The following is a 20,863-nucleotide window of genomic DNA, read 5'->3' on the forward strand; positions in this document are numbered from 1 at the left end:
CGTTCCTCTATTTCCATTGAAGTTCGGTAGGATGTATGGGTGGAGTGATCTTTACAAAGTTTTCCACTCTACGGCCCGGCCAGAGGTCGGTTACGTGCCAGGCATAGACTGCTACCAGAGACTCCGCAATATGAAACGTAGGTAAATTGGGGGAATATTACGCAAAACTTTGGGTAGAGGGCGGGCGCTTACTAGCAGAAACTGAAGGCCTACCGCGAAATACAAAAATCTTGTCACTATTGCATATTCGAGCGATAGAGAGGCAATTAACAAAATTTCCATTTTCGCGTCCTTGCCGCCTTGATGCATCAAAGTCATAGTGAAACCCTGTCAAAAACTGTTTAAGGTGAGGTATGCCCGGGGAAAATTTTCAGATTCTGTCAAATTACCCCATTTCACACACAAGCACGCGTCACGCACACTACCTCACTTTACCGGGACAGGTCAGTGACCCATCCTGTTTTTTTTAAGATGCAAATGAGAGTATTTTGAGTTTCGTCTTAACCACTAGCCTCCTTTGAGGAAGAGAAACTCTAAAAAAGTTCCATTGAAAGAAGGAAGACAAAACAATATATTTTATCTTGCTCTCCTTGTCTCTTCATGTCACATGTGACGTACTTAAATGTAAATTAACTAAATAATCGAATTCATTAGATACTCGAACTAAATAAACCGAATAAATACAGAAGTCGTCAAATGAAAAACGTTATTTAGGTACTACTCTAATCAATAGGGCTTTCGATAAGGCACAAATCAATTCAATGACAATTTCATTAAAATCATATGTGTATTCCGATGATGTTATTATTATATAACTTACCTTAGCTTAGCTTCAGTTTGTATATATATTTAGTTATACTACCTAGCTACTAAGAAAAAATTGCATGCTTCTTCAAGTGAAATGTAGGGGAGAGCGGGGACAAAAGTAACTGCGGGTGGAAAGTAACTATTGCTCTGTAGGTTTATCTAATAGACAAAATACCACTCCGCTGCTATTAAGTGATAGACAGTGGTGCCCCCTTCACTCAGTCAGCGCATTCAATCGAAACGGTCGCCACGTGCTATTAGGTTGTGTGAGAGGACGCAACGTGATTTTTCGAATCTAAAGTACGTTTTTTGACTTTTAGTTATTTGATGTTTATGTTGTATTAAAATTCATACATTTTCTGAATATTTGCATATCCCCCAGTGGCATTGTCTGGCTCCCAGTCTCTATGGTGGCGGGGAGCCGGGAGACGGACAGTCATAACAAGCCGTTGAATGGCGGCGCCTCAGATTTAACGGTGGATTGAGGTTGAGTGGCGCGGCCAATTTAGAAAAATATACGTCTAATGGCGTGGCCTCCATGGGTGGTCATCGCGAATTTGGCGTGTGTTAGAAATATGACCATTTCTTTAAAAATATGTATGAATGATATTAATTATGTATCATTGAATTCAGCATAAAATGGCTTATTTGATTGTATACCAATGAATTTCATTATATTTATGTGAATTATGCTGGACTTGATCAAATCTCATAATACCAATTTTTTTTTCTTTCATGTATAAAAATACGTATAATTAGGAAATAAAACAATTGATTGTAGAAAAAGCAGCCTTTATGACAAAACATTACATTTAACACGATTCACACAGTTTATTTCACTTTTTATCACTGCGTATTCCATTTGTATACCTTTGTAAGGACAATGTTTTTAGCAAATAAATTTCTGGTTTCTAAATGTTCGCGGCTCGAGAGTCGGGTTCCGTAACTCAAAAAGAAAAAACGGAACCCTTATAGGATCACTCGTGCGTCTGTCTATCCGTTTGTCACAGCCAATTTGCTCCAAAACTACTGGACCAATTAAGTTGAAATTTGGTATACATATGGAAGTCTGCTACCCAAAGACGGACATGTAATATAAACAAATGAATTTTAAGTATAGGCGGCTATTTTAAGGGGAATATGAGTAAATTAGAAAACCAAGTTTTGCAAACCATATCGTGTTACATTATAAAAGGGCTTATTTTGAGGATCTATATATTTTTTTTATAATTTTATATGAAACAGTTTAAAAGTTATTTAAGAAAATAGGCAAAAAATGACCGTCCCCCCCTCCCTCTTATCTCCGATAAAATTGGGTCTAAAATTTTGAAAAAAAATACACAACCTTCTATCTCTAGATGACAGGAAAACCTATTAGAAATCTAGAGTCCAGCGTGAGTCGGACTTAAGAAAAAAAACGCGGTTGGGCTGTTTTAGGGACACAGCCGCAATTGTTTACGTGAAACTGAAACGTGGTGCGGACAGCTAGTGCGAAGGTCGATGGCCAAGCTCTGCGTTGGGCCGAAGGCCTGAAGCATCCGAGAGAGGTGCACCTCCACGCAAGGTCGAAGCATGAGCTTTAGGAGGTTAGTGCTCAAACAGAACAAATAATTGGTTTAAGTACGAGTAGCTAAGTGAGAAGGCTGAACTGCCGTATATCGCGACCATCGAATTTCGCAAATTGCGGGGATTTTTCTTTTACACCAATGAAACCGTAGGTAATTAGAGTGACAGAGAGAAATGCCAGCAATTTGCGAACTTCGATTGCCGCGGTTATAGCCCTGTTATCTTGAATTAACAGAGATACGCCTAACAATGAAAAAAAATGTAGGCACTATGCTTAACATAATACTTGAACAAAAAAAAATGGGTAACTAACTATCCTAAGATAGCCAGCTGTGTGTGGACAAATTGAATAAACAGTTGAATGTACTTATCTTATCTTATTGTTTTCGGGGGCCCTTGCGGATACACTTCGACCCATAGGGATCTTTTGTGCAGTTACCCCCTAGAAGAGATCCGTCAACTACTCAAGAGCTTTTCCCACCATATCCATGTGTCGGATGATGGAGCTCATGGGTAGCGTTTTAAAGTCCTTTGGTTCCAGGTATCCTGCTCCAAAGTCCTTCATTCTTTGTCTGGCGAGGGCGTGACATTCACACATTAAGTGTCTTACTGTCTCTTCCTCTTCGCCACACATACGACAATCGGTGTTGTCAGAGTGTCCCATCTTGGCCAGAAATCCTTTGACCCCGTAGTGGCCAGTAAACACCCCCGTTATGATTTGGAGTTGTCTTTTGCTAAGTTTCCAAAGCTTTTTGCTCCAGCCGGAGTCTATTCCTTGCATAAAGAGCTTTGCATGCTTTAGACCCGTCAGACTATCCCATTCTTCCTGGTGTTTGGTCTTGGTATGGTCTTTAATAGCCGTTGTGATGGTTCCCTGTGAGAGCCCCACGAATGGTTCCGGACCTATAAGGTTACTTACAGATCCGGCTCTGGCGAGTTCATTTGCATTTTCATTGCCTATGAATCCCTCGTGCCCTGGGATCCATACCAGTTGCACCCTGTTTTGCCTTCCAAGCTGGTTCAGAGCTTGGACGCCATTATATACCAGTCTAGAGTCCACTCTGGGAGCTTCGAGCGCTTTGAGAGCGGCCTGACTGTCGCTGAGTATATAGATATTCTTCCCTTGGGTTCGCCTAACTATATTCTCATGAACACAGGCAATTATAGCGAATGTCTCGGCTTGGAAGACAGTGGCGTAATTGCCCATGCTTATGCTACTACTAAAGTCATTTGCATAAATGCCTGCCCCGTACCAGATTCTGTCTTAGACCCATCTGTGTACCATATAATGTCGTTTTCATCAGAGATTGGTGCTTCAAGACCTTCGGTCCACTCAGCCCTTGTTGGAATTTTAACGTTAAAATTCTTATGGAACACAAACTTGGGTTGCATCTTATCGCAGCCCATGTTCGTAATCCTTTTCATGAAATTGTCGCATTCCATGTTTGTGTGTTTGGTCTTTGGCTTGCTATCGCTCCAGAGTCCTGTTAGGGTCAACCTGTGTAGCGATTTCCGCGCCTCAGATTGTATCACTAGGTGTAGCGGCGAGAGGTCTAGCAGTACCTCCATCGCCGCTGTTGGCGTCGTTCTAAACGCACCAGTAATAGCCATGCATGCCGTTCTTTGTATTTTCATAAGGGCATCCCTGCATGTGCTCTTTAGTGTCCTTGGCCACCATGCCAGGCATCCGTACAAGATGATAGGCCTTACCATCACGGTATAGATCCATCTTAGTACCTTTGGGTTTAGACCCCACGTTTTGCCATAAGCCGATCTACTTAAGAAGTACTGAATGTACTTAAGAACTTCGCTTTGCTCGCTCGTTCAAAAATGTGTGCAGTACTGAACCCTTGGGACGCGAGTTCGACTCACACTTGACCGGTTTTTATTTTGATTTGATATGTCATATTATATTAAATTACAGCCCACTGTGTCTTGCTACTTTTGACCCACAACGTGTTACTTTCTGCACGCCAACGGGGTCATTAGTAACAAAAGACGATTTTTTTAAAACAAAATACACAATTATAATGTTAGTCAAGACGTTAATGTACAGAACATGCACTGACGTTATATACGAGTATGACTACATTAAACTCATCAAAATAATAATGGTTAACCAGAAACTAAGGTCAAAGTACATAGTGTTACGTTTCTCCCCGCTCTACCCTACGCATCCAAAATTACTGTCCACCTATGTTCATCACTATATTTTTTGCAAATAAATATATCGTTATCTTTATCAATAAATAAAGTCCTGGCAGGGTGGAAATTTCATTTTGGCGGATTCTTTCTCTCTGCATCTGACTGTACCTACAGCTATTACGGCATTTTTTTGGTGAACTTACAGTTATATGTTCAGACTCTGAATCTCTATAGTTAATATTTAAGATATATGGACATATCGGTATCGGCATATTTAAGATATATGGTCCTTGAACTACGTCCAAAGAGAGGTATGGGAATGGGAACTGAGAATGACATCTCGCTTTGTGTGGTAGGGCACAGCACAGCGGATGTCATTCCAGATCTAGAGCAGAGCTCAACCTTACAGAAATCTGCAGCCAAATAAAACTAGCACTAGACCCTACTCATAGTGTCCTTCCTGCCGGTGAGTATGGTTGCCAGTTATCAACGAGGGGTGCGGAGTGTTAGACTCGGCAACGCGCATGGAGTTGCAGGTATCCAAAGGCTACGAAGATTGCTTATCATCAGACGGGCCGTATGCTTGTTTGTCATCGACGAGGTATAAAATTAAATATGCACAGAATATCATTGAACGAAAAACTTTGTTTTATTTTATAGTAAATTAGTATAACACTCGATACATAGGCAATCACAAACCAGGCACCGCAGTGGTTTTGGGCTGTAAGCCTCGTAGGCCAGTATGTATAATGTATATCTCGGCCTCACAAGCCGCAAAAACTCGCTGAGGCTAGACCATAGCCGTTTATTTATTCTTGATTGCATGAAGGTTTGCAGAACAGCACGTAACCGCATTATACATCTATCTTAGACGGACCTCACAGCAACAAAATAGGTGTACCACTGCACGATTTTCAAGTAGTACACGAAATATTTACATAATGTTCCGTATTAATAGGTAATATTTGAAGATCAAAAGTTCTCTAACATAAATACAAGATCACAACATTGTCATCACAGTTCATTGACGTTGACGTACAAAAGTACGTCAAATAGGTATGCAATATTAATACCAGCATAATGAAAATTAATTCCAATCAATAAGTATGAGTCTTCAAACTTTTTTCATTCTAAGCCGGGTTTCAAGGAGCAAATTACTTAAATGATATTGGAATCGTATTGTTTTAAGATAGTTTACTGCGTTTTTCAACCATTATGCCCCAACAAATCAAATCTAAGATGAGACTCGAGCTCCATGTGATGATAATTATTTACCCTGATTTTTTAAATACTATTTGTCTACTGGTATACTTTTTCGTATATGTATATGACTTAATGTCGAAATAAATGCCAAAATCAACTGTCATTTTAATTAAATTCGCGATACGTGTGCTTTGATCCAAGCCCAGCGGGCATCTGATCAAAGAAGTTGCGTGCACGGAACCGCTGATATCATATTTTCGAACTTATTTAGTGAATGTGAAATTAAAAAAAAAAGTAATCCTGGTAGTCGTTCAAGCATACAATTGCGCGTACATAGAAGCAGTTTTCATATTTCTATCTTTTGTGCACAAATTGTTATGAATCTTTAAAGTCCGTTTTAGACCTATGTTCGTGATCGTTTTCTATCGAGCAAAAGTCAAAAACTTAGGATTCTAATCACTCCACTCACTAGAAAAAGCCCTCAAGTTTGCTAATTGAATGTATGGCAGCCGTATTGTGATCCAAAAAAGAGCTACGGCTTTTAAAAAACTCCGTTTTCTGAACTCACTGCACCTTAAGGCATAGCATGTATAAGTTAATCTATGGTTTACAATATTTGCTAGTATTTCATTTTGGCGGCAGGACATTGCAGTCATAATACCCTTTATTAATATAGGGCTTGTCTATGGCTATTATGCAATATATTAGCACGCCCGTCATGGGCACTCCTATACCAGAACCTGGTAAGGGGTGATCTTTAAAGATCTAATAAAATTATTATGTTTTGTAAATTGGAAAATTTTATTTAATTTGCCTATCGCGCTTTTATACCTACTCATGTTCATCTAATGTCGACATGTTTTTTTTATCCAATCATTGCATAATGACATGTCATAAATGTGACTGTGTACAGTATATAACAACTATTAAGTACTTAACCGTGCAGCGAGATAACGTCCATGAGCGGTTAGTTAAGAGTGTTGTACAGTCTTCATCCACGTGTATGTAAGGTAGAGGTACTTTATACCTACTCCATTATTCAGTGGGTAAGTGATCTGTGTGTTTCAAGGTAAAATCCTGCCTTTTCCTCGCGCACCGCAGCCGGGCCTTACATCATATTCGTAAATTATAAATATGTAGATGTCGGCTATTCTTTTTGTCCTTTGAGAATTCGAGAGACCAGAGCTTTACTTGAATATTTTCTCGTGAGTGGGAGAAAACGTACTTATTATTTTTAGGAAAATGTACGTAAAGACCTGAAAAAATGTGACGTTCCACGGCAAAAGGTACCTTATGGCGGCTGGCGCTTACGTCGCATAGCGCCGCAATAATATTGGAGCGGCGTTAATAATAGCGTAAGCGCCAACTGCCATAAGGTACCTTTACCCGTGGGTCATCAGTAAATACCTATAACCTTCTAGGCAGAATAAAGTTCAGCAGTCAAATCCAATAAGTAATTATATTTAACAAGAGACATTAAAAACTTATATCAGTGAAAAAATGTGGAGAGTATTATACCTACATATTTATGATGGTGACACACACTTGTAGAGCTGTTATGTGACTAATGTGTTGTGTTTTAAAGATATTTAGTTCATAATTCTATGGCTACACACACGCTCCCTGTGGAGAGTCTTAATCAAAAACGGGATCTCCAATAAAGACGGGTATTTTTGCTGTCCCCTGCAGTTCAGGCACGTACCCTACGGTTGTTTTAGAAAGATGTGACGCTGTTTGTAAAGTTCCTAGTTTAGTTGCATGCAACATTTACCTACTTTGCATGATGTCAACTGATAGTATTGCAACTGTGTACTAGTAAATATTTATTCAATTACTGCGAAGTTCCTGTAAACCACTTTTATAATTTATAAAATAAGCGGTTCGCCGGTGCTATTATTAATATTTATTTACCTCGCTCCAGCGCATGTAATACAATTTCCGACAACATTTCAGAGCCAGGCTGCATTATGTTAACTTTGATTTTACACTTTAAACTCATGTTTTTGTTAAAACACCAACAGCTCATGCCAGTGGCTTTATGTAGGTAAGCACATATATTGTATAGTCACCTTCAGATATATCAGAGCGAAACACAACAAAGTTGAACGTCATTCAACTAACTCGCTCGGAATTGATATGATATAATAAGAATGTAGGTAATGAGAACGTACCTAATAAACTTACTGTTTTCCGTTCACGAATGTCTCTTTTCTAAGGCCACAGATATTAATGATATTATGTACTTATGAAAAAAATTGCCAATAGCCAAATTTATCATAATGTTCATCATTTCAATCTTTTGGTTGACTCCAATTATTTTTTATCTTGACACGGATGCTAAGTAATCTATCAGATTTTAAAATATAATACCTACATGTCTCATATCATATTATTATATATTTACATTGTTTACCTACCCTAAGTAGGTACATTAATTAATTGGGCATACCTCAATAGAACGTATAAGTATCTATCGTTTTCAATTGAAATGCGGTACAAGCATCACGAATTTAGTTATCTGTTATTGTTTAAAGCTTTTGATCTGAGAAAACAAACCTTTCCTTTGTGTGCCCTTGGTATTGTTTTAGTATTTTTTTTTTTTTTTTAATTATGAATGGGCTTACTCATGGCCACAGACTAGGCGAGGCGTAGGAGGTGGAGGTGGAGGCGAGGAGGTGGAGGTGGAGGTCAGGTGGGCGGGCGTTCACTCGGATGAATACCGTCTAGAATGTGGAGTAAGGCAGGGCGGGCTGTCCTCTCCTAGGTTGTTTAACCTATATGTGAACCAGCTTATGGATGAGCTCAACAATGCCTATGTCGGATGCTCCGTGGATGGCAAATCCATAAATAACATCAGTTATGCTGATGATATGGTGTTGTTGAGCCCATCCATAAGTGCACTTCAAGAGTTGCTGGATATCTGTGAGAGGTACTCGGTGAGACATGGGCTAAGGTACAATGGGAAAAAGAGTGAGGTACTTGTTTTCAAAGCACGAAGAAAATTCTATAAAACAGTACCTCCTGTGACCTTGGGCGGGGAACCACTCAGGGTCACTAAAACGTTCAAATACCTTGGTCACTGGGTCACCGAGGACCTAAAAGATGACCTCGACATAGAGAGGGAGCGTAGAGCGTTGGCCGTTCGCGGAAATATGCTGGCGCGCAGGTTTGCCAGGTGTAACAAAGACGTGAAAAAGACGCTTTTTAAAGCTTTTTGCCAATCGTTTTACACCTGCAGCCTGTGGGCCGGCTATACTCAGCGAGCGTACAATGCTCTACGAATACAATATAACAACGTTTTTAGGATGCTAATGGGGCTGCCACGTCACTGTAGTGCGTCCGGAATGTTCGCGGAGGCGCACACAGATGACTTTTATGCAATTATACGCAACAGATCGGCGTCACTTATGCAGAGACTGTGTGGCAGTACCAATGGCATCCTGAAAACGTTGGCAGGTAAGATGGATGCACCACTGCTCATGCACTGGAATGGACTGCATGTGGCAGCCACAGATGCTGAGAAGTGGTGCATTTAGGTGCCTAGTTATATTTATTTTTTAGTATGTAGATAGGTTCATTATTAATAATTTGTAATTTTAATGTCACTAACCTTAATTAATTTTAAGATTTGTTGTACCTACTAACAATATTATGGATCTCTGGATTTGAAATAAATAAATAATTGAAATTGAAATTGAAATTAGGACCAAGGGCCGACGTAGACACGTGCGCTGTATTTGTTCATGTTTATGTGAAGGATACCGAATGTTCCAAATTATACCTTAAAGTTCAAGGGTAACGATTATAACATCGTTTGATTATTATTTACCTACAAAGTTTTATAACTTATTGGAGTGCGCGGTACGAGTATGGGGCGATTATCAAAAATGAATTGACTGCCTATCTCTGTAAGATAGTCAACAAAGGCGACAATGTCATGGCTATTTACATGAGGTATCTTAAGTGTTATTAGTTAGGTACGTCACATTTATTTTTAAACCCTGGTAAACTACAGGTACATAATTACGATTACGACGTTAGTTAATACCTATTTAGGCCCACTTGTACCATTCCACTAACTCGGGGTTAGCCGGATAAACCGTTAACCCGGTGTCAAATTGTACTCGTAACCATGGAAACTCCAGAATTAACCGTTTAACCCCGGGTTAGTGAATAGTCCAAGTGGCCATTAGTCAACAACATCTTATGACTGAATTGTATAGGAGCTGTAGGCTAAGCACATGATTGGCACGACAGTATCTCGTGGCGAGATAGACTACCCGTCTTATTCTATGTTAATAAAAGAGGGAGGGGTAGTTCATCTCGCCGCGAGATACTGTCGCGCCAATCATGTGCTAGCCCGGCTGATATTAATTAGTGTCCATCATGTCCAGGATTCAGCGACCCGTACTGCATGCTGGGTATCCAGCCGGCGTCCCTGCCGGCGTCCCCCCGGGCCTCCGAGGACGAGGGCCGCAAGCACGGGTTCCGGCTCAGCTTCAAGCGCCGCGACGGACGCCAGCAGCGCGACAGCCTGGGCCGGCTGCCCGCGAGATACATCAGGGCCACTAGCGTGAGGCCGCACACGCTCTCGCCTAAGTGGAATGAGAGCTTTAAATTGTGAGTTTCTTTTAATTTTATATCACTAAGCGCCACTTGCACCATTCCATTAACCCGGGGTTAATCGCTTAAACCCAGGTTTGCTGCCATGTTACCAGTACAATTTGACACTGGGTTAAAGGTTTAACCGCTTAACGCCCGGGTTGTGGAATGGTGCAAGTGGGCTTTGGGATCAATTGCACCAAACCGTTATCCGTAAGCGAATTGAAACAAAGGTAGCAACATGACTAATATGCATTTTCGTAAGAGACGTCAATATAACATTTTTTAACACTATTAATTTTGCTAACATTTGTAATACCATTTGTAAAACCGACCAACTAACTACGAATCCAGGAGTATACATAGATAGGTACTTACTTGAAAATAATATTTTCTAAAATAATAATCAAAACTAGGCTCCCAAGTATGTACCTTTTTAGTTCTATGTACAAAGCTAGTACATGATACATATATTTTGCAGTTCAATTATACCTAGTTGAAAGCCCTGAATCTATTATGTTATCAGATTCCTTAGGCAGGCTTTTAGCTTGATCCTTAATAGGTACTGTGCTACTTGAAAGCTAAATCACATTATGTCATGTATTGTTGTCTTTAATGGATATGCATCATACATGCATGGCTTGTCGTAATTTAATATAAAACTTTAATTTCACTTCAGAATTTTCAGATGAATTCTAAAAGATGTCTTCAACATATTGCTTAGAATAAAAAAAAAACTGCCATTATTACGTACCTGCCTATTCAAAATTTAAATAAAACGTCGATCGTCTACAAGTTAAATTGCTCGACGACACATTCAAATGATCGGGGGTCATTTATTATTTCGGCCTAGTCGGACTACTTATTTTGATCTAGACAAATAAAAACGATCTTGATTCGTGCCCCATTCTACACGTATAGCGTAGATACTTAAACTAGAATGTTTCTTATAAAATTACCTGTATTATATCAGCACTAAACTGTACTCTCAACCCGTTTTAAAAGCTCCGGGAAATCCCGAGGTAGCTGTTGCGGCGTTTTAATTTTACATGCCGTTTACACCGTACTTGCGATGCCCCGGGGGCCAATATCAGACTCAGGCTCCACGGGTAACGCTAGCGATACGCGTGTGGCGGAAAACAAAAATACCAGTGTGCCGAACTAGGTACATGTGGTTTATGTATCATTTTATGTAACAGAGGCCGTTAAATTTAATTTAGGATTTCGATATTAAACTTTCGTGAGACATATTTTAAATTGTTTATACGACAACGCACATAGGGGTATTTCACTAAAAAAGCTGGCCATTAGTAGAATGTATCAAGACGTAGAATCCCGGGAAAAGGGTAGCCGAACTCCTTAGTCATATAATTCATAGATACTAGAACAATATTTATTTTTCGCTGCGTGTGGTGGGTATTTGTGAAATCGGTGTCATTTAACCGCTCTTACTAAAACACATCTACGAAAGCGGAAATTCGATAATAAATATTACAATTGTTATGCGTTGTTTATAGACAACAAATAAGGTGATATTTTAAAATGTCTGTTCGGGAAATGGATTCACCAGGTATGCTTAATTTAATTTGTTTATTATTATTTTCTTACTAAGGGTTATATACATTTAATATCAAATTTCAGTAAGTACTCTCTTGCACTATGAATTTACGAATTTGACTTGAACTCAAAAGGCCGAAAGTTGTTCTATTGGGCTATATTGGGCTAAATTTGTAGTTCTATTCGACAGGACATTTAATTCTCTAGCAATTTTATTTAAAATTAGGGTGCCCAGAAGTGCCCATTAACGAATTACGAGAATTTTTACACTGAGCGATATTACCAAACAAAGTTTCTTTTTGCGGTCGGAAAAAATAATTTTCTGATTTATCATGGCAGGTCCTTCTGGCGTGAGAGTAGTGACCAGAGAATACATTTTTCGTATGATGAAAGACTGTAACGAACCCCAATTTCTACAAAAACTTGATGCAGTCATGAATAAAATGACCCCAACCGTGCACAAAATTTTACTGCATGGTCCTGTTGTAATGAAATATGCCCTTCTCCCTATAGGAAATTTGTCCGAAGAGGCAGCCGAGGCCAGAAATAAGTACTTCCGAGAATTTAGGAAGAGCTTTTCAAGGAAGTTCTCGAGAGAGCAGTGCAATTTGGACGTCTTAAATCGGCTGCTACTTACGTCAGATCCGTTTTTGAGCAGCATTAGGCCTAAGCCTCTAAAATCAGCGAAACCATTTAGCCTTGCTGCTAGGGAGATGATGCTTGGCCCAAACATAGACGCAAACGCGATGTCAGATGACTTATCATCAGATTCAACAGGTGAAAGTGATGAAGGGTCGTCTGATTGATCAGATAGTAGCTGTTTATCAAATAATTAAAACTTGAAGAATGTTTTATTCTGCTATTGACCGGTATATAAACGATACAACACTACACCAACCGGCAAATGTATAAAAGTTGTATAAAATAAATTAAAATAGCATATTTGGATTCACACAATAGAACTCCTGATACAAATGTACATAAATCATTTTGGCCAGCTTTTCTAGTGAAATACCCCTATGTGCAACGGTTATAAAAATTTCCTTAGATTTCCCGCAGCTCTTAATATGGGCTGCGACTGGTGTGAGTACAGTTTAGCACTGATAGATTACAAATAAGGAGGATTATTTTTATAAGTAACAATTAAACTGGTTGATTTTCGTTCATTTCTATTTCTAGACAATATTTACTATGAGCTAAGACGGCAGTTCAATACAAATAAAAACGCCTCGTTCAGGTGCTGGGCTGACATTGACCTTAGTAAGCAAGAGCTTAAATAAAATCACAACATTCCTTCAATAATGTGTTCTTAAAATAAGTATAAAAATAACATAAAATTACTAAGATGTTCCAAGGCGAACGTATCCCTTTGAGGCTCTCTTCCAGTTAACCTTTCAACATACATACAAACATACAAATTTCGGTTTGTTTTTTGCTTGTAGTGACATAGACGACATTTCATCGGACGTCCTCCACCTGGACATCTGGGACCACGACGACGAGAGCTCGGTGCTGGACGCGGTGTCGCGGCTCAACGAGGTGCGCGGCGTCCGCGGGCTCGGCCGCTTCTTCAAGCAGGTCTGCCAGAGCGCGCGCCAGGGCAGCCAGGATGATTTCTTAGGTAAGTTGTTACACTATATTACATCGGACGTCCTCCACCTGGACATCTGGGACCACGACGACGAGAGCTCGGTGCTGGACGCGGTGTCGCGGCTCAACGAGGTGCGCGGCGTCCGCGGGCTCGGCCGCTTCTTCAAGCAGGTCTGCCAGAGCGCGCGCCAGGGCAGCCAGGATGATTTCTTAGGTAAGTTGTTACACTATATTACATCGGACGTCCTCCACCTGGACATCTGGGACCACGACGACGAGAGCTCGGTGCTGGACGCGGTGTCGCGGCTCAACGAGGTGCGCGGCGTCCGCGGGCTCGGCCGCTTCTTCAAGCAGGTCTGCCAGAGCGCGCGCCAGGGCAGCCAGGATGATTTCTTAGGCAAGTTGTTACATAATCCATATTGAACTTTCGTGAGACATATTTTAAACTTTTAGACGACTACGGTTTCACTTACATCAGATCAGAGCTTGTTGTTTTAATCTGACTTACGGTTCGATTCGAACTTTAAGATACGTCAGTTAATAGATCTAGAAACGATATGGATTATAGATATGATATTGTCAAATGTGACGTTTCTTCAAATAAAAACGCCATTTTTGGCACTGACACATCTAATCATATCGTTTCTTGATCAATAGATCTAGATTAATAAATTGACGTATCTTAAAAGTTCGATCGGGCAGATAGATACATTTCACTCATAGTGTTGTGTTTCTGCCGGTGACTAAGGTTGCCAGAGCTCAACGCGTCCTTAGGCTACGGAGGTTGTTTAACATCAGGCAGGCCGTATGCCTGATTGCCACCAATGTAGTATTAAAGAAAGGCGTATGGTTTAATAAAATACAAGTTTGCGACATCGAGAACGTTCGGTAACCACGACTATTTCCGGACGCCATTCAAGTTGAACAACAATTGTGTTAACATTAACAACACATTTACTGCCAGCGCCTCTCTTGGCAGTCTTGGCAGGTTTACTGTTCGTAGCAGTTTTTCGCTACAAAGCGGTAAACACGTATAAACGGCTACGAACGTAGCGCGTAGCTCCCACTGGCAGTAAATGCGTTAATGTCAAAGGCTTTAAATTAAATTCAGAGATATGTTAGCAGACTATCAAAGTAATAATTTAAACTACGGAAGGGAGATATTAGTATATATTACATCCAAATATCACTACTATCACTAGGTATAAACTTGTAGATTATTTACAATTTGCCTTAGATCCTACGTTATATTCATATTTTGTTAGAATTATGAAAATTGTTGACTTTGTTCGGGACCGAAGGTAACTATTTCTCTCCTACATGGCGCTTCTAAATTTTCATGCGTTTAGACATCAAATAATCGCAATTTTATTTGTTCATAATGCGAAATAGGTACCTATTTTATGGTCGGGTGGAAAAGCATAATTCTCGTTTCCGCATGTGTAGGTAGGTACCACACGCTACGGCTTATTTGAGTTGTCCAAGTACTTAACGTTGTTATAGTCCCTATATATTACCAGATTTAACGCGCGTGTGAACAGGGTGTAACAGACACCTGTGCCAGTCATTTTCTGTTCCCGATATTTTCGCGCGCAGGGCAGACGTAGACAGGTTAAACGTTGGCACCTGGGCCTTCAATCGACCCACGACCCACGAAACATAAATATGGTTTACCTATATGCCTCTCGTATTTACAATTCAGTAAGAGTAATTGGCAAATGAGTTTGGCAGATGCAGGTGTGGATATTAATGTTTATAAGTAAATTAACCTTTCATATGGTTGTGGTGGTTAATACTTGTGAGTTCACCTCGGTTGTGCTGCAAAAAATCGTTAACCGAAAAATGCAACAAATATGACTAAAAATACGGACATGTTCATTACAGATTCTGTCAATCAACCCTAATATAAATGACACATCTAGTAGGTACTCTGTCGCAGTAAGATGTTATTTATTTTGCTGACACAAACCATTGCCTCATAATCGTGTTATGTTATTACAAAAAAGTAATATAATGGTGTTCTACTTGTAGCGTTAACTGTATCGTCGACGTCAGATATTATCTGACTCATCGAAGCGGGCAAAATGGCTAAAAATATCGCGCAGGCTTTTACGCTATACTTTAAAAGCTTGTTTCAATATTGTGAACGTCACATTTGTTGCATCGGTTTTAAAGTTTTTCCACGTTAATAATGTATATGTGCTAAAACATTTCGTTTTTGATATTAAACTTGTAAACAGTATTTCGATGATATTCTACAAAAGATAAATATCAATGATGAATAGTTAAGATATGGGTAAAGGTAGAAGTTACATAAGATAAAACTAAATTACATCGAATGTAGTCAGATTGCCAAAAATAACTTCGTTAGTTAAAAAGTTTATAGGTCACTCAGAATTCATATAAACAAATGATATTCGCCCTTAAATATTGCTTATAAGAAGTATTTTTCTGATGGTAGGTACTTTGTGAAGCGTTTGACTGGACCCCCCGAGATATGGGAAAACCCAAGCGAATTAAATGTCACACCTTACTCAGGGCCTGTCAACTGAAAAACAACTATTTCGTTAACGATTTTGTGTGAAGCCAATTTTATACTCCTATTTCTTAGAGACTCGCGTTAAGCTGATATTCATTTTAAAAAGTAGGTACAATTAATGGAAAATATAACAATTCCTTCGAGGTTCCAATTTTAACTATTGAAACAATTCCTTAATTTTGTAAATTGCCCTTTACTTTTCTTTTGTAGCTTACGCCGATGATGAGGGTTTTTACCTTTGTCAGTTCATATTTAACACATTTTTGAACTGACAGAAATACAATTGGTTAAATTTTTTATAAAGAATCCGCTCAGTTACCATTCACAGACAGGAAAGAAACTCATACCATATATTTAGAATTACAAGCAATGTAATTCTGAATGGATGTACTCAATATTGTCAAATGAATGATGCTCGAAAACCATGATAACAATTTACATATTTTTCAAGCAAGGTATACCTCGCTTCGCTGGGCCTGCCCTTTTTCAGTCGCGAGCGACATTGTCTCGCATTTTTCACCCTAAATTCGATTTCGGCACGAACCAATGAGTTTTCGGAAATATTCATAGGACACAAGAATTCGCTTTGCGTTTTAGATTAAATCTAGTGCTATGTTTGATATGGTTTACTTGTGTAGATATATATTACTTACCTAGTTTTAGTAAAATTACCCTTTTTATTGGTACAATTAACAATAAATATCATCAAAGCAATTTTCTATTGTTATATTCTCACTTAAAGTTGACCAACAGTTTACCGCTATCGATTAAACTGTAGTGAAGTTAATTTTTTTATAACTTTAGTTAATATTTTATCCAGTTAATTGTTTAAGATCGATCATGCCGGATAGTGTTTATTAGTAAAACTTCTCCTTATAAGAATATTCGTATAAATTACTTCAAGTAAGATAGTGGACAACTGCTTCTCCATACAAACGTATGCGTCCCCATTTCCTCCCTCGGTCAATGACATTATAGTTTTTAATGTATATATGTTACTGTAAAAGCCCGAAGTACGGCAAAACCTAGGTTTTACCGGTAAATCCTAGTTTTTACCGATGCCGATCGGTAAAAGCCCGAAATGTTAAATCTTACTAGTTTACTTCGGGCTTTTACCAACACCGATATGGTAAATCCTAGGTCTTACCACGGCGACCGGTAAAGTTTGAATCATGCACTGATTCTCAACCCCTCCCGCTCAAACCCCCGTACACCGCACCGCATGCGCCGTTAAGTGGGTTAGGTTAGGTTTGAACTGCGATCCGTTTGAATCTGCGATCTGATTGAAGTACGGCAAAACCTAGGTTTTGCCGTACTTCGGGCTTTTACAGTGACATATAGACCATTAACTATGCCCGTTCGTTGCTTTTTGTTAATTATTAAAAGTTAGGAGTCAGGAGCGAAAATCAAGTTTCATATAAATAAATAAAAAAACTCCTAATTCTAACATAAAAGCTCCTCGCTCGAAAAAATCAAAGGAGCATAGAAATAGTAACAGAGATATATTTTCCAGAATGTCAATCCAAACAGGAAAATTGCCATCTTAGTACAGAGACATAAAGATTTATGTTTAATTTGACTAAACTGCTCTCGAAAATAAACTTTTTTGCGTAAAAAATTGGACAATTATGTGGGTCAAACAGATCACTGTGTTACGTTCTTTCCTGTGGACATACACAAAGTTAAGGGCTATAAAGGTTAATTTTCTTATTTAACCCTAACCCACGTAAAAACGTTCTCCTTTTATTTACAGAACTATGATAAAATCATTACTTACATGCCCACAAGCTGTTAACTATTGCCCACAGGAGAGAAAACTAGCGTGTTCGCGCGAACTGTACATTTTTCTTTCCTGTGGGCAATAGTTAACAGCTTGTGGGCATGTAAGTAATGATTTTATCATAGTTCTCTAAACAAAAGGAAGACCTTTTCACGTGGATAAGGGTTAAATAAGAAAATTAACCTTTATAGCCCTTAACCCTTGTGTATGTCTACAGGAAAGACGTAACACAGTTTTCTGTTTGACCCATGTATTTAGACATTTTGTGAACTGTGAAGTTCAAACACAATCGGTACGACAATTTTAGATGATTAAGGGTATAGCAGTAGCAAATGCAAATATTACCTACCATAACCATTTTCCTACCATTTTACCATTGCCATTTACCTACCATTTTGTTTAGGCGCATAGTTTGCGTCCCGTTTACCCCAATTCGCACAAGTGCGTTGGGTCCACACACCCAAGGTTTGTCATCATCAGTTAGATTCCAATCTATGTCTACATACTAAAACTACTTCCGTTGTTACTTAGAAATTAGTATCCAGTGCATCCTTAACTTTTGGGAACAGACAACATGCCTGTTGTATTTTTCAATATGATGAAACAACTAGCTTCTGTCCCCATTTTGTCTGCGTAGGTATCCAATCTCCATCTCCGTATCGATAAATCCATTTGGCAGTTTTAACGTGAAGAGGTAACAGACAGACAAAGTTACAAAAATAAATCACCTTCCCACGGTTTATAAAACCGAGATCCCTAAAATATCTCCTCAATAAATAGTGGATTCTTAATCTTGTTGGATAACATCAAACATATTGGAACAAAAACTATCGCAAGTTTCATCCGATATCGGCGAGCTTCGAAAGTACTCCCCAGTCCCCGGTCACAAATGGTTCCGTTTCGATTGTGACTGTCTCGGCGTCTAAATTGACACTTACATTGGTAACAACTATACGCACTCGGAGGTCGTAAAATAAACTACTTCATCTGAGGCTAAATGGACGGTAAACTTTGAGACTAACAATCCAGGCTGCCATTTATTCCCATAGACGGACCCGAGAAAGTAGAGTTCTTGGGTGTAGGTACTTATCAGTGTAAAACATCCTTCACGTATTTGCACACACACACATACACAAAATTGTAAATAAGTACACGAAATTGGCGATAGACTGGATCGCCTGAAATTTTGAATCGCTTTTGTTATGAAAGCTAAAACTGGCTGTCTAGACAAAAGTGTCGGAAAAGAATACGGGCGTTGATATCTTGATTTATTTAAACAGCCGATTTGAGTATCCCACTGTTGATAATTGAAACATTTTTCTTGGAAAAGAAAAAGTAATATATAAGTAGACGGAATTCACACGTTAATCTATTTACTTATTTTTTATGCAAACAGACGATATTGTCAAACCGTTATGATACGTTTTATTCGATTCTTCATCATCGATTTTCTTATTAAATAAATTTATTATTATTAGGATCTTGACTACACACGTGTAAGTACACTGATTTCATCATATCAGGAACGGTTGTTTATTTTCAAATTAAGTAGGTAGGTGTACCCGTAGTAAAACTTATTAAAACTTATACAAGCGACTACAATACGGCATAAAAAAGTCTAAATCTTTACCACCCCAAGTGTTGTTCCCCATTTTCTTTTTATTTTCGTTGTTTGTATGTGTTGGCGAATAAACCTATTTTGTATTGTTTTTATTTAAATAAGGTAAAAGTATTTGCTAAGCATTTGGTCTCCATTTTCTCTTTCAACAAGGTAAGTAGGTAAATAAAACAACATCCACTCTCTAAATAGACAAAACTCCTACGTAAAATTATTCGCCTCAATCAACGAACTAGAATAACTATATTCCGTCGCTGGCCTTAACAGTGTCCTTTTAGATGGTAATAACGTTATCTAAAACACTAACCCAACATGAATAAAAGAATTTGTCATCATTCGGCTATCAATTATATCTTGAGTCGGGGTGATAGGCGTAAAATCTTTGCCATATTGAGGAGTTGGTAACTGGAGGATCTTTTCTTATCTGAGGAATATCGTTTTAAAAATACATGACTAGATTTAATTATCTACTAACTGCCGCCTTTCTTATTTATATGCGGTAAAAAAGCAGCTAGTTCGGTTCAACTTACTATTTTCGTTCAGCATAAACTCTCAAAGTTTCCTGAATATTAATTCAGCGCAAGGAATTTTGATGCAACAGGTGAAATACTTTGTCATCCACGAAATATTTGAGTGAAATTGCAACATTTATGAACGCCAAAACTTTATGGCTTGTCAGCATTTCGAAATCTTCTCGTGGCCCGCTGAAATGGGAATTTACGTCAAAAAATTGGATGTAACAAGATTGATGAGTGCGAGTGCAAATTCAATATTTATTTGCCGACGGCCTGTTTGATATTCATTCCGAATGGAAATCATTCAGCTACAGGTGAATGACAGTTGGAATTAGGTATGCACTATATACTTATATGGTTTTGAAACAACTAATAAGTCCAGGGACAGGAACCGGTTACCTTAACCGGGGCTTTTCATAGGGTTATTTTAGAAGCGGTTGTAAAAACCCCTACCATAACGGTAACCGTATGATAAGGTAACACTTTGATTCGGTAACCGTATCAGATACGGTTAACCTCTGTTACCGGTAACCGAAATAAAAACCCAGTCTATTCAGTTACCTCATTATAAGGTTTTTGACTAGTTCAAACGATTGCAATCTTTACGCCCACTTAAATTCAACTTGTTATTGAATAACCGAGGTTGGCATGGGCGATCTATGAAGCCTCCAGCACAAACAAGTTTTTTTGCCGTTCCTTTGCTTATCTTTATACCTACCCGTGTGGTGTGTTCTTATTTTAAATCTTATTATATTATAAATAAAATAATTAAAATAAATAATGTTAATAAATAAATAATTTAAATAAAATATATAAAGTAATAAAACAAAATAAAAAAAATAAAATAAATAAAATAAATAAAATAAATAAAATAAATAATTTAAATAAAATAAATAAAATAAATAAAATAAATAAAATGAATAAAATGAATAAAATGAATA

General features: G+C 38.5%; 2 protein-coding genes across 2 annotated transcripts in view; one reads left to right on the forward strand and one right to left on the reverse strand.

The window, feature by feature from the left end:
• LOC134668995 (BAI1-associated protein 3) overlaps positions 1-20,863 on the forward strand; it is a 116,142-nt gene that overhangs the window by 34,245 nt on the left and 61,034 nt on the right. The window contains exons 5-6 of the mRNA XM_063526512.1: positions 10,116-10,341; positions 13,323-13,501. Of these exons, the coding sequence (XP_063382582.1) occupies positions 10,116-10,341; positions 13,323-13,501 (405 nt within the window). The remainder of the gene's footprint in view (positions 1-10,115; positions 10,342-13,322; positions 13,502-20,863) is intronic.
• Positions 1-20,863, reverse strand: part of LOC134668991 (multifunctional methyltransferase subunit TRM112-like protein) — a 246,289-nt gene that overhangs the window by 4,012 nt on the left and 221,414 nt on the right. The window lies entirely within an intron of this gene.

The sequence above is a fragment of the Cydia fagiglandana genome, chromosome 11, assembly GCF_963556715.1.
Source record: "Cydia fagiglandana chromosome 11, ilCydFagi1.1, whole genome shotgun sequence".
NCBI lineage: Eukaryota > Metazoa > Arthropoda > Insecta > Lepidoptera > Tortricidae > Cydia > Cydia fagiglandana.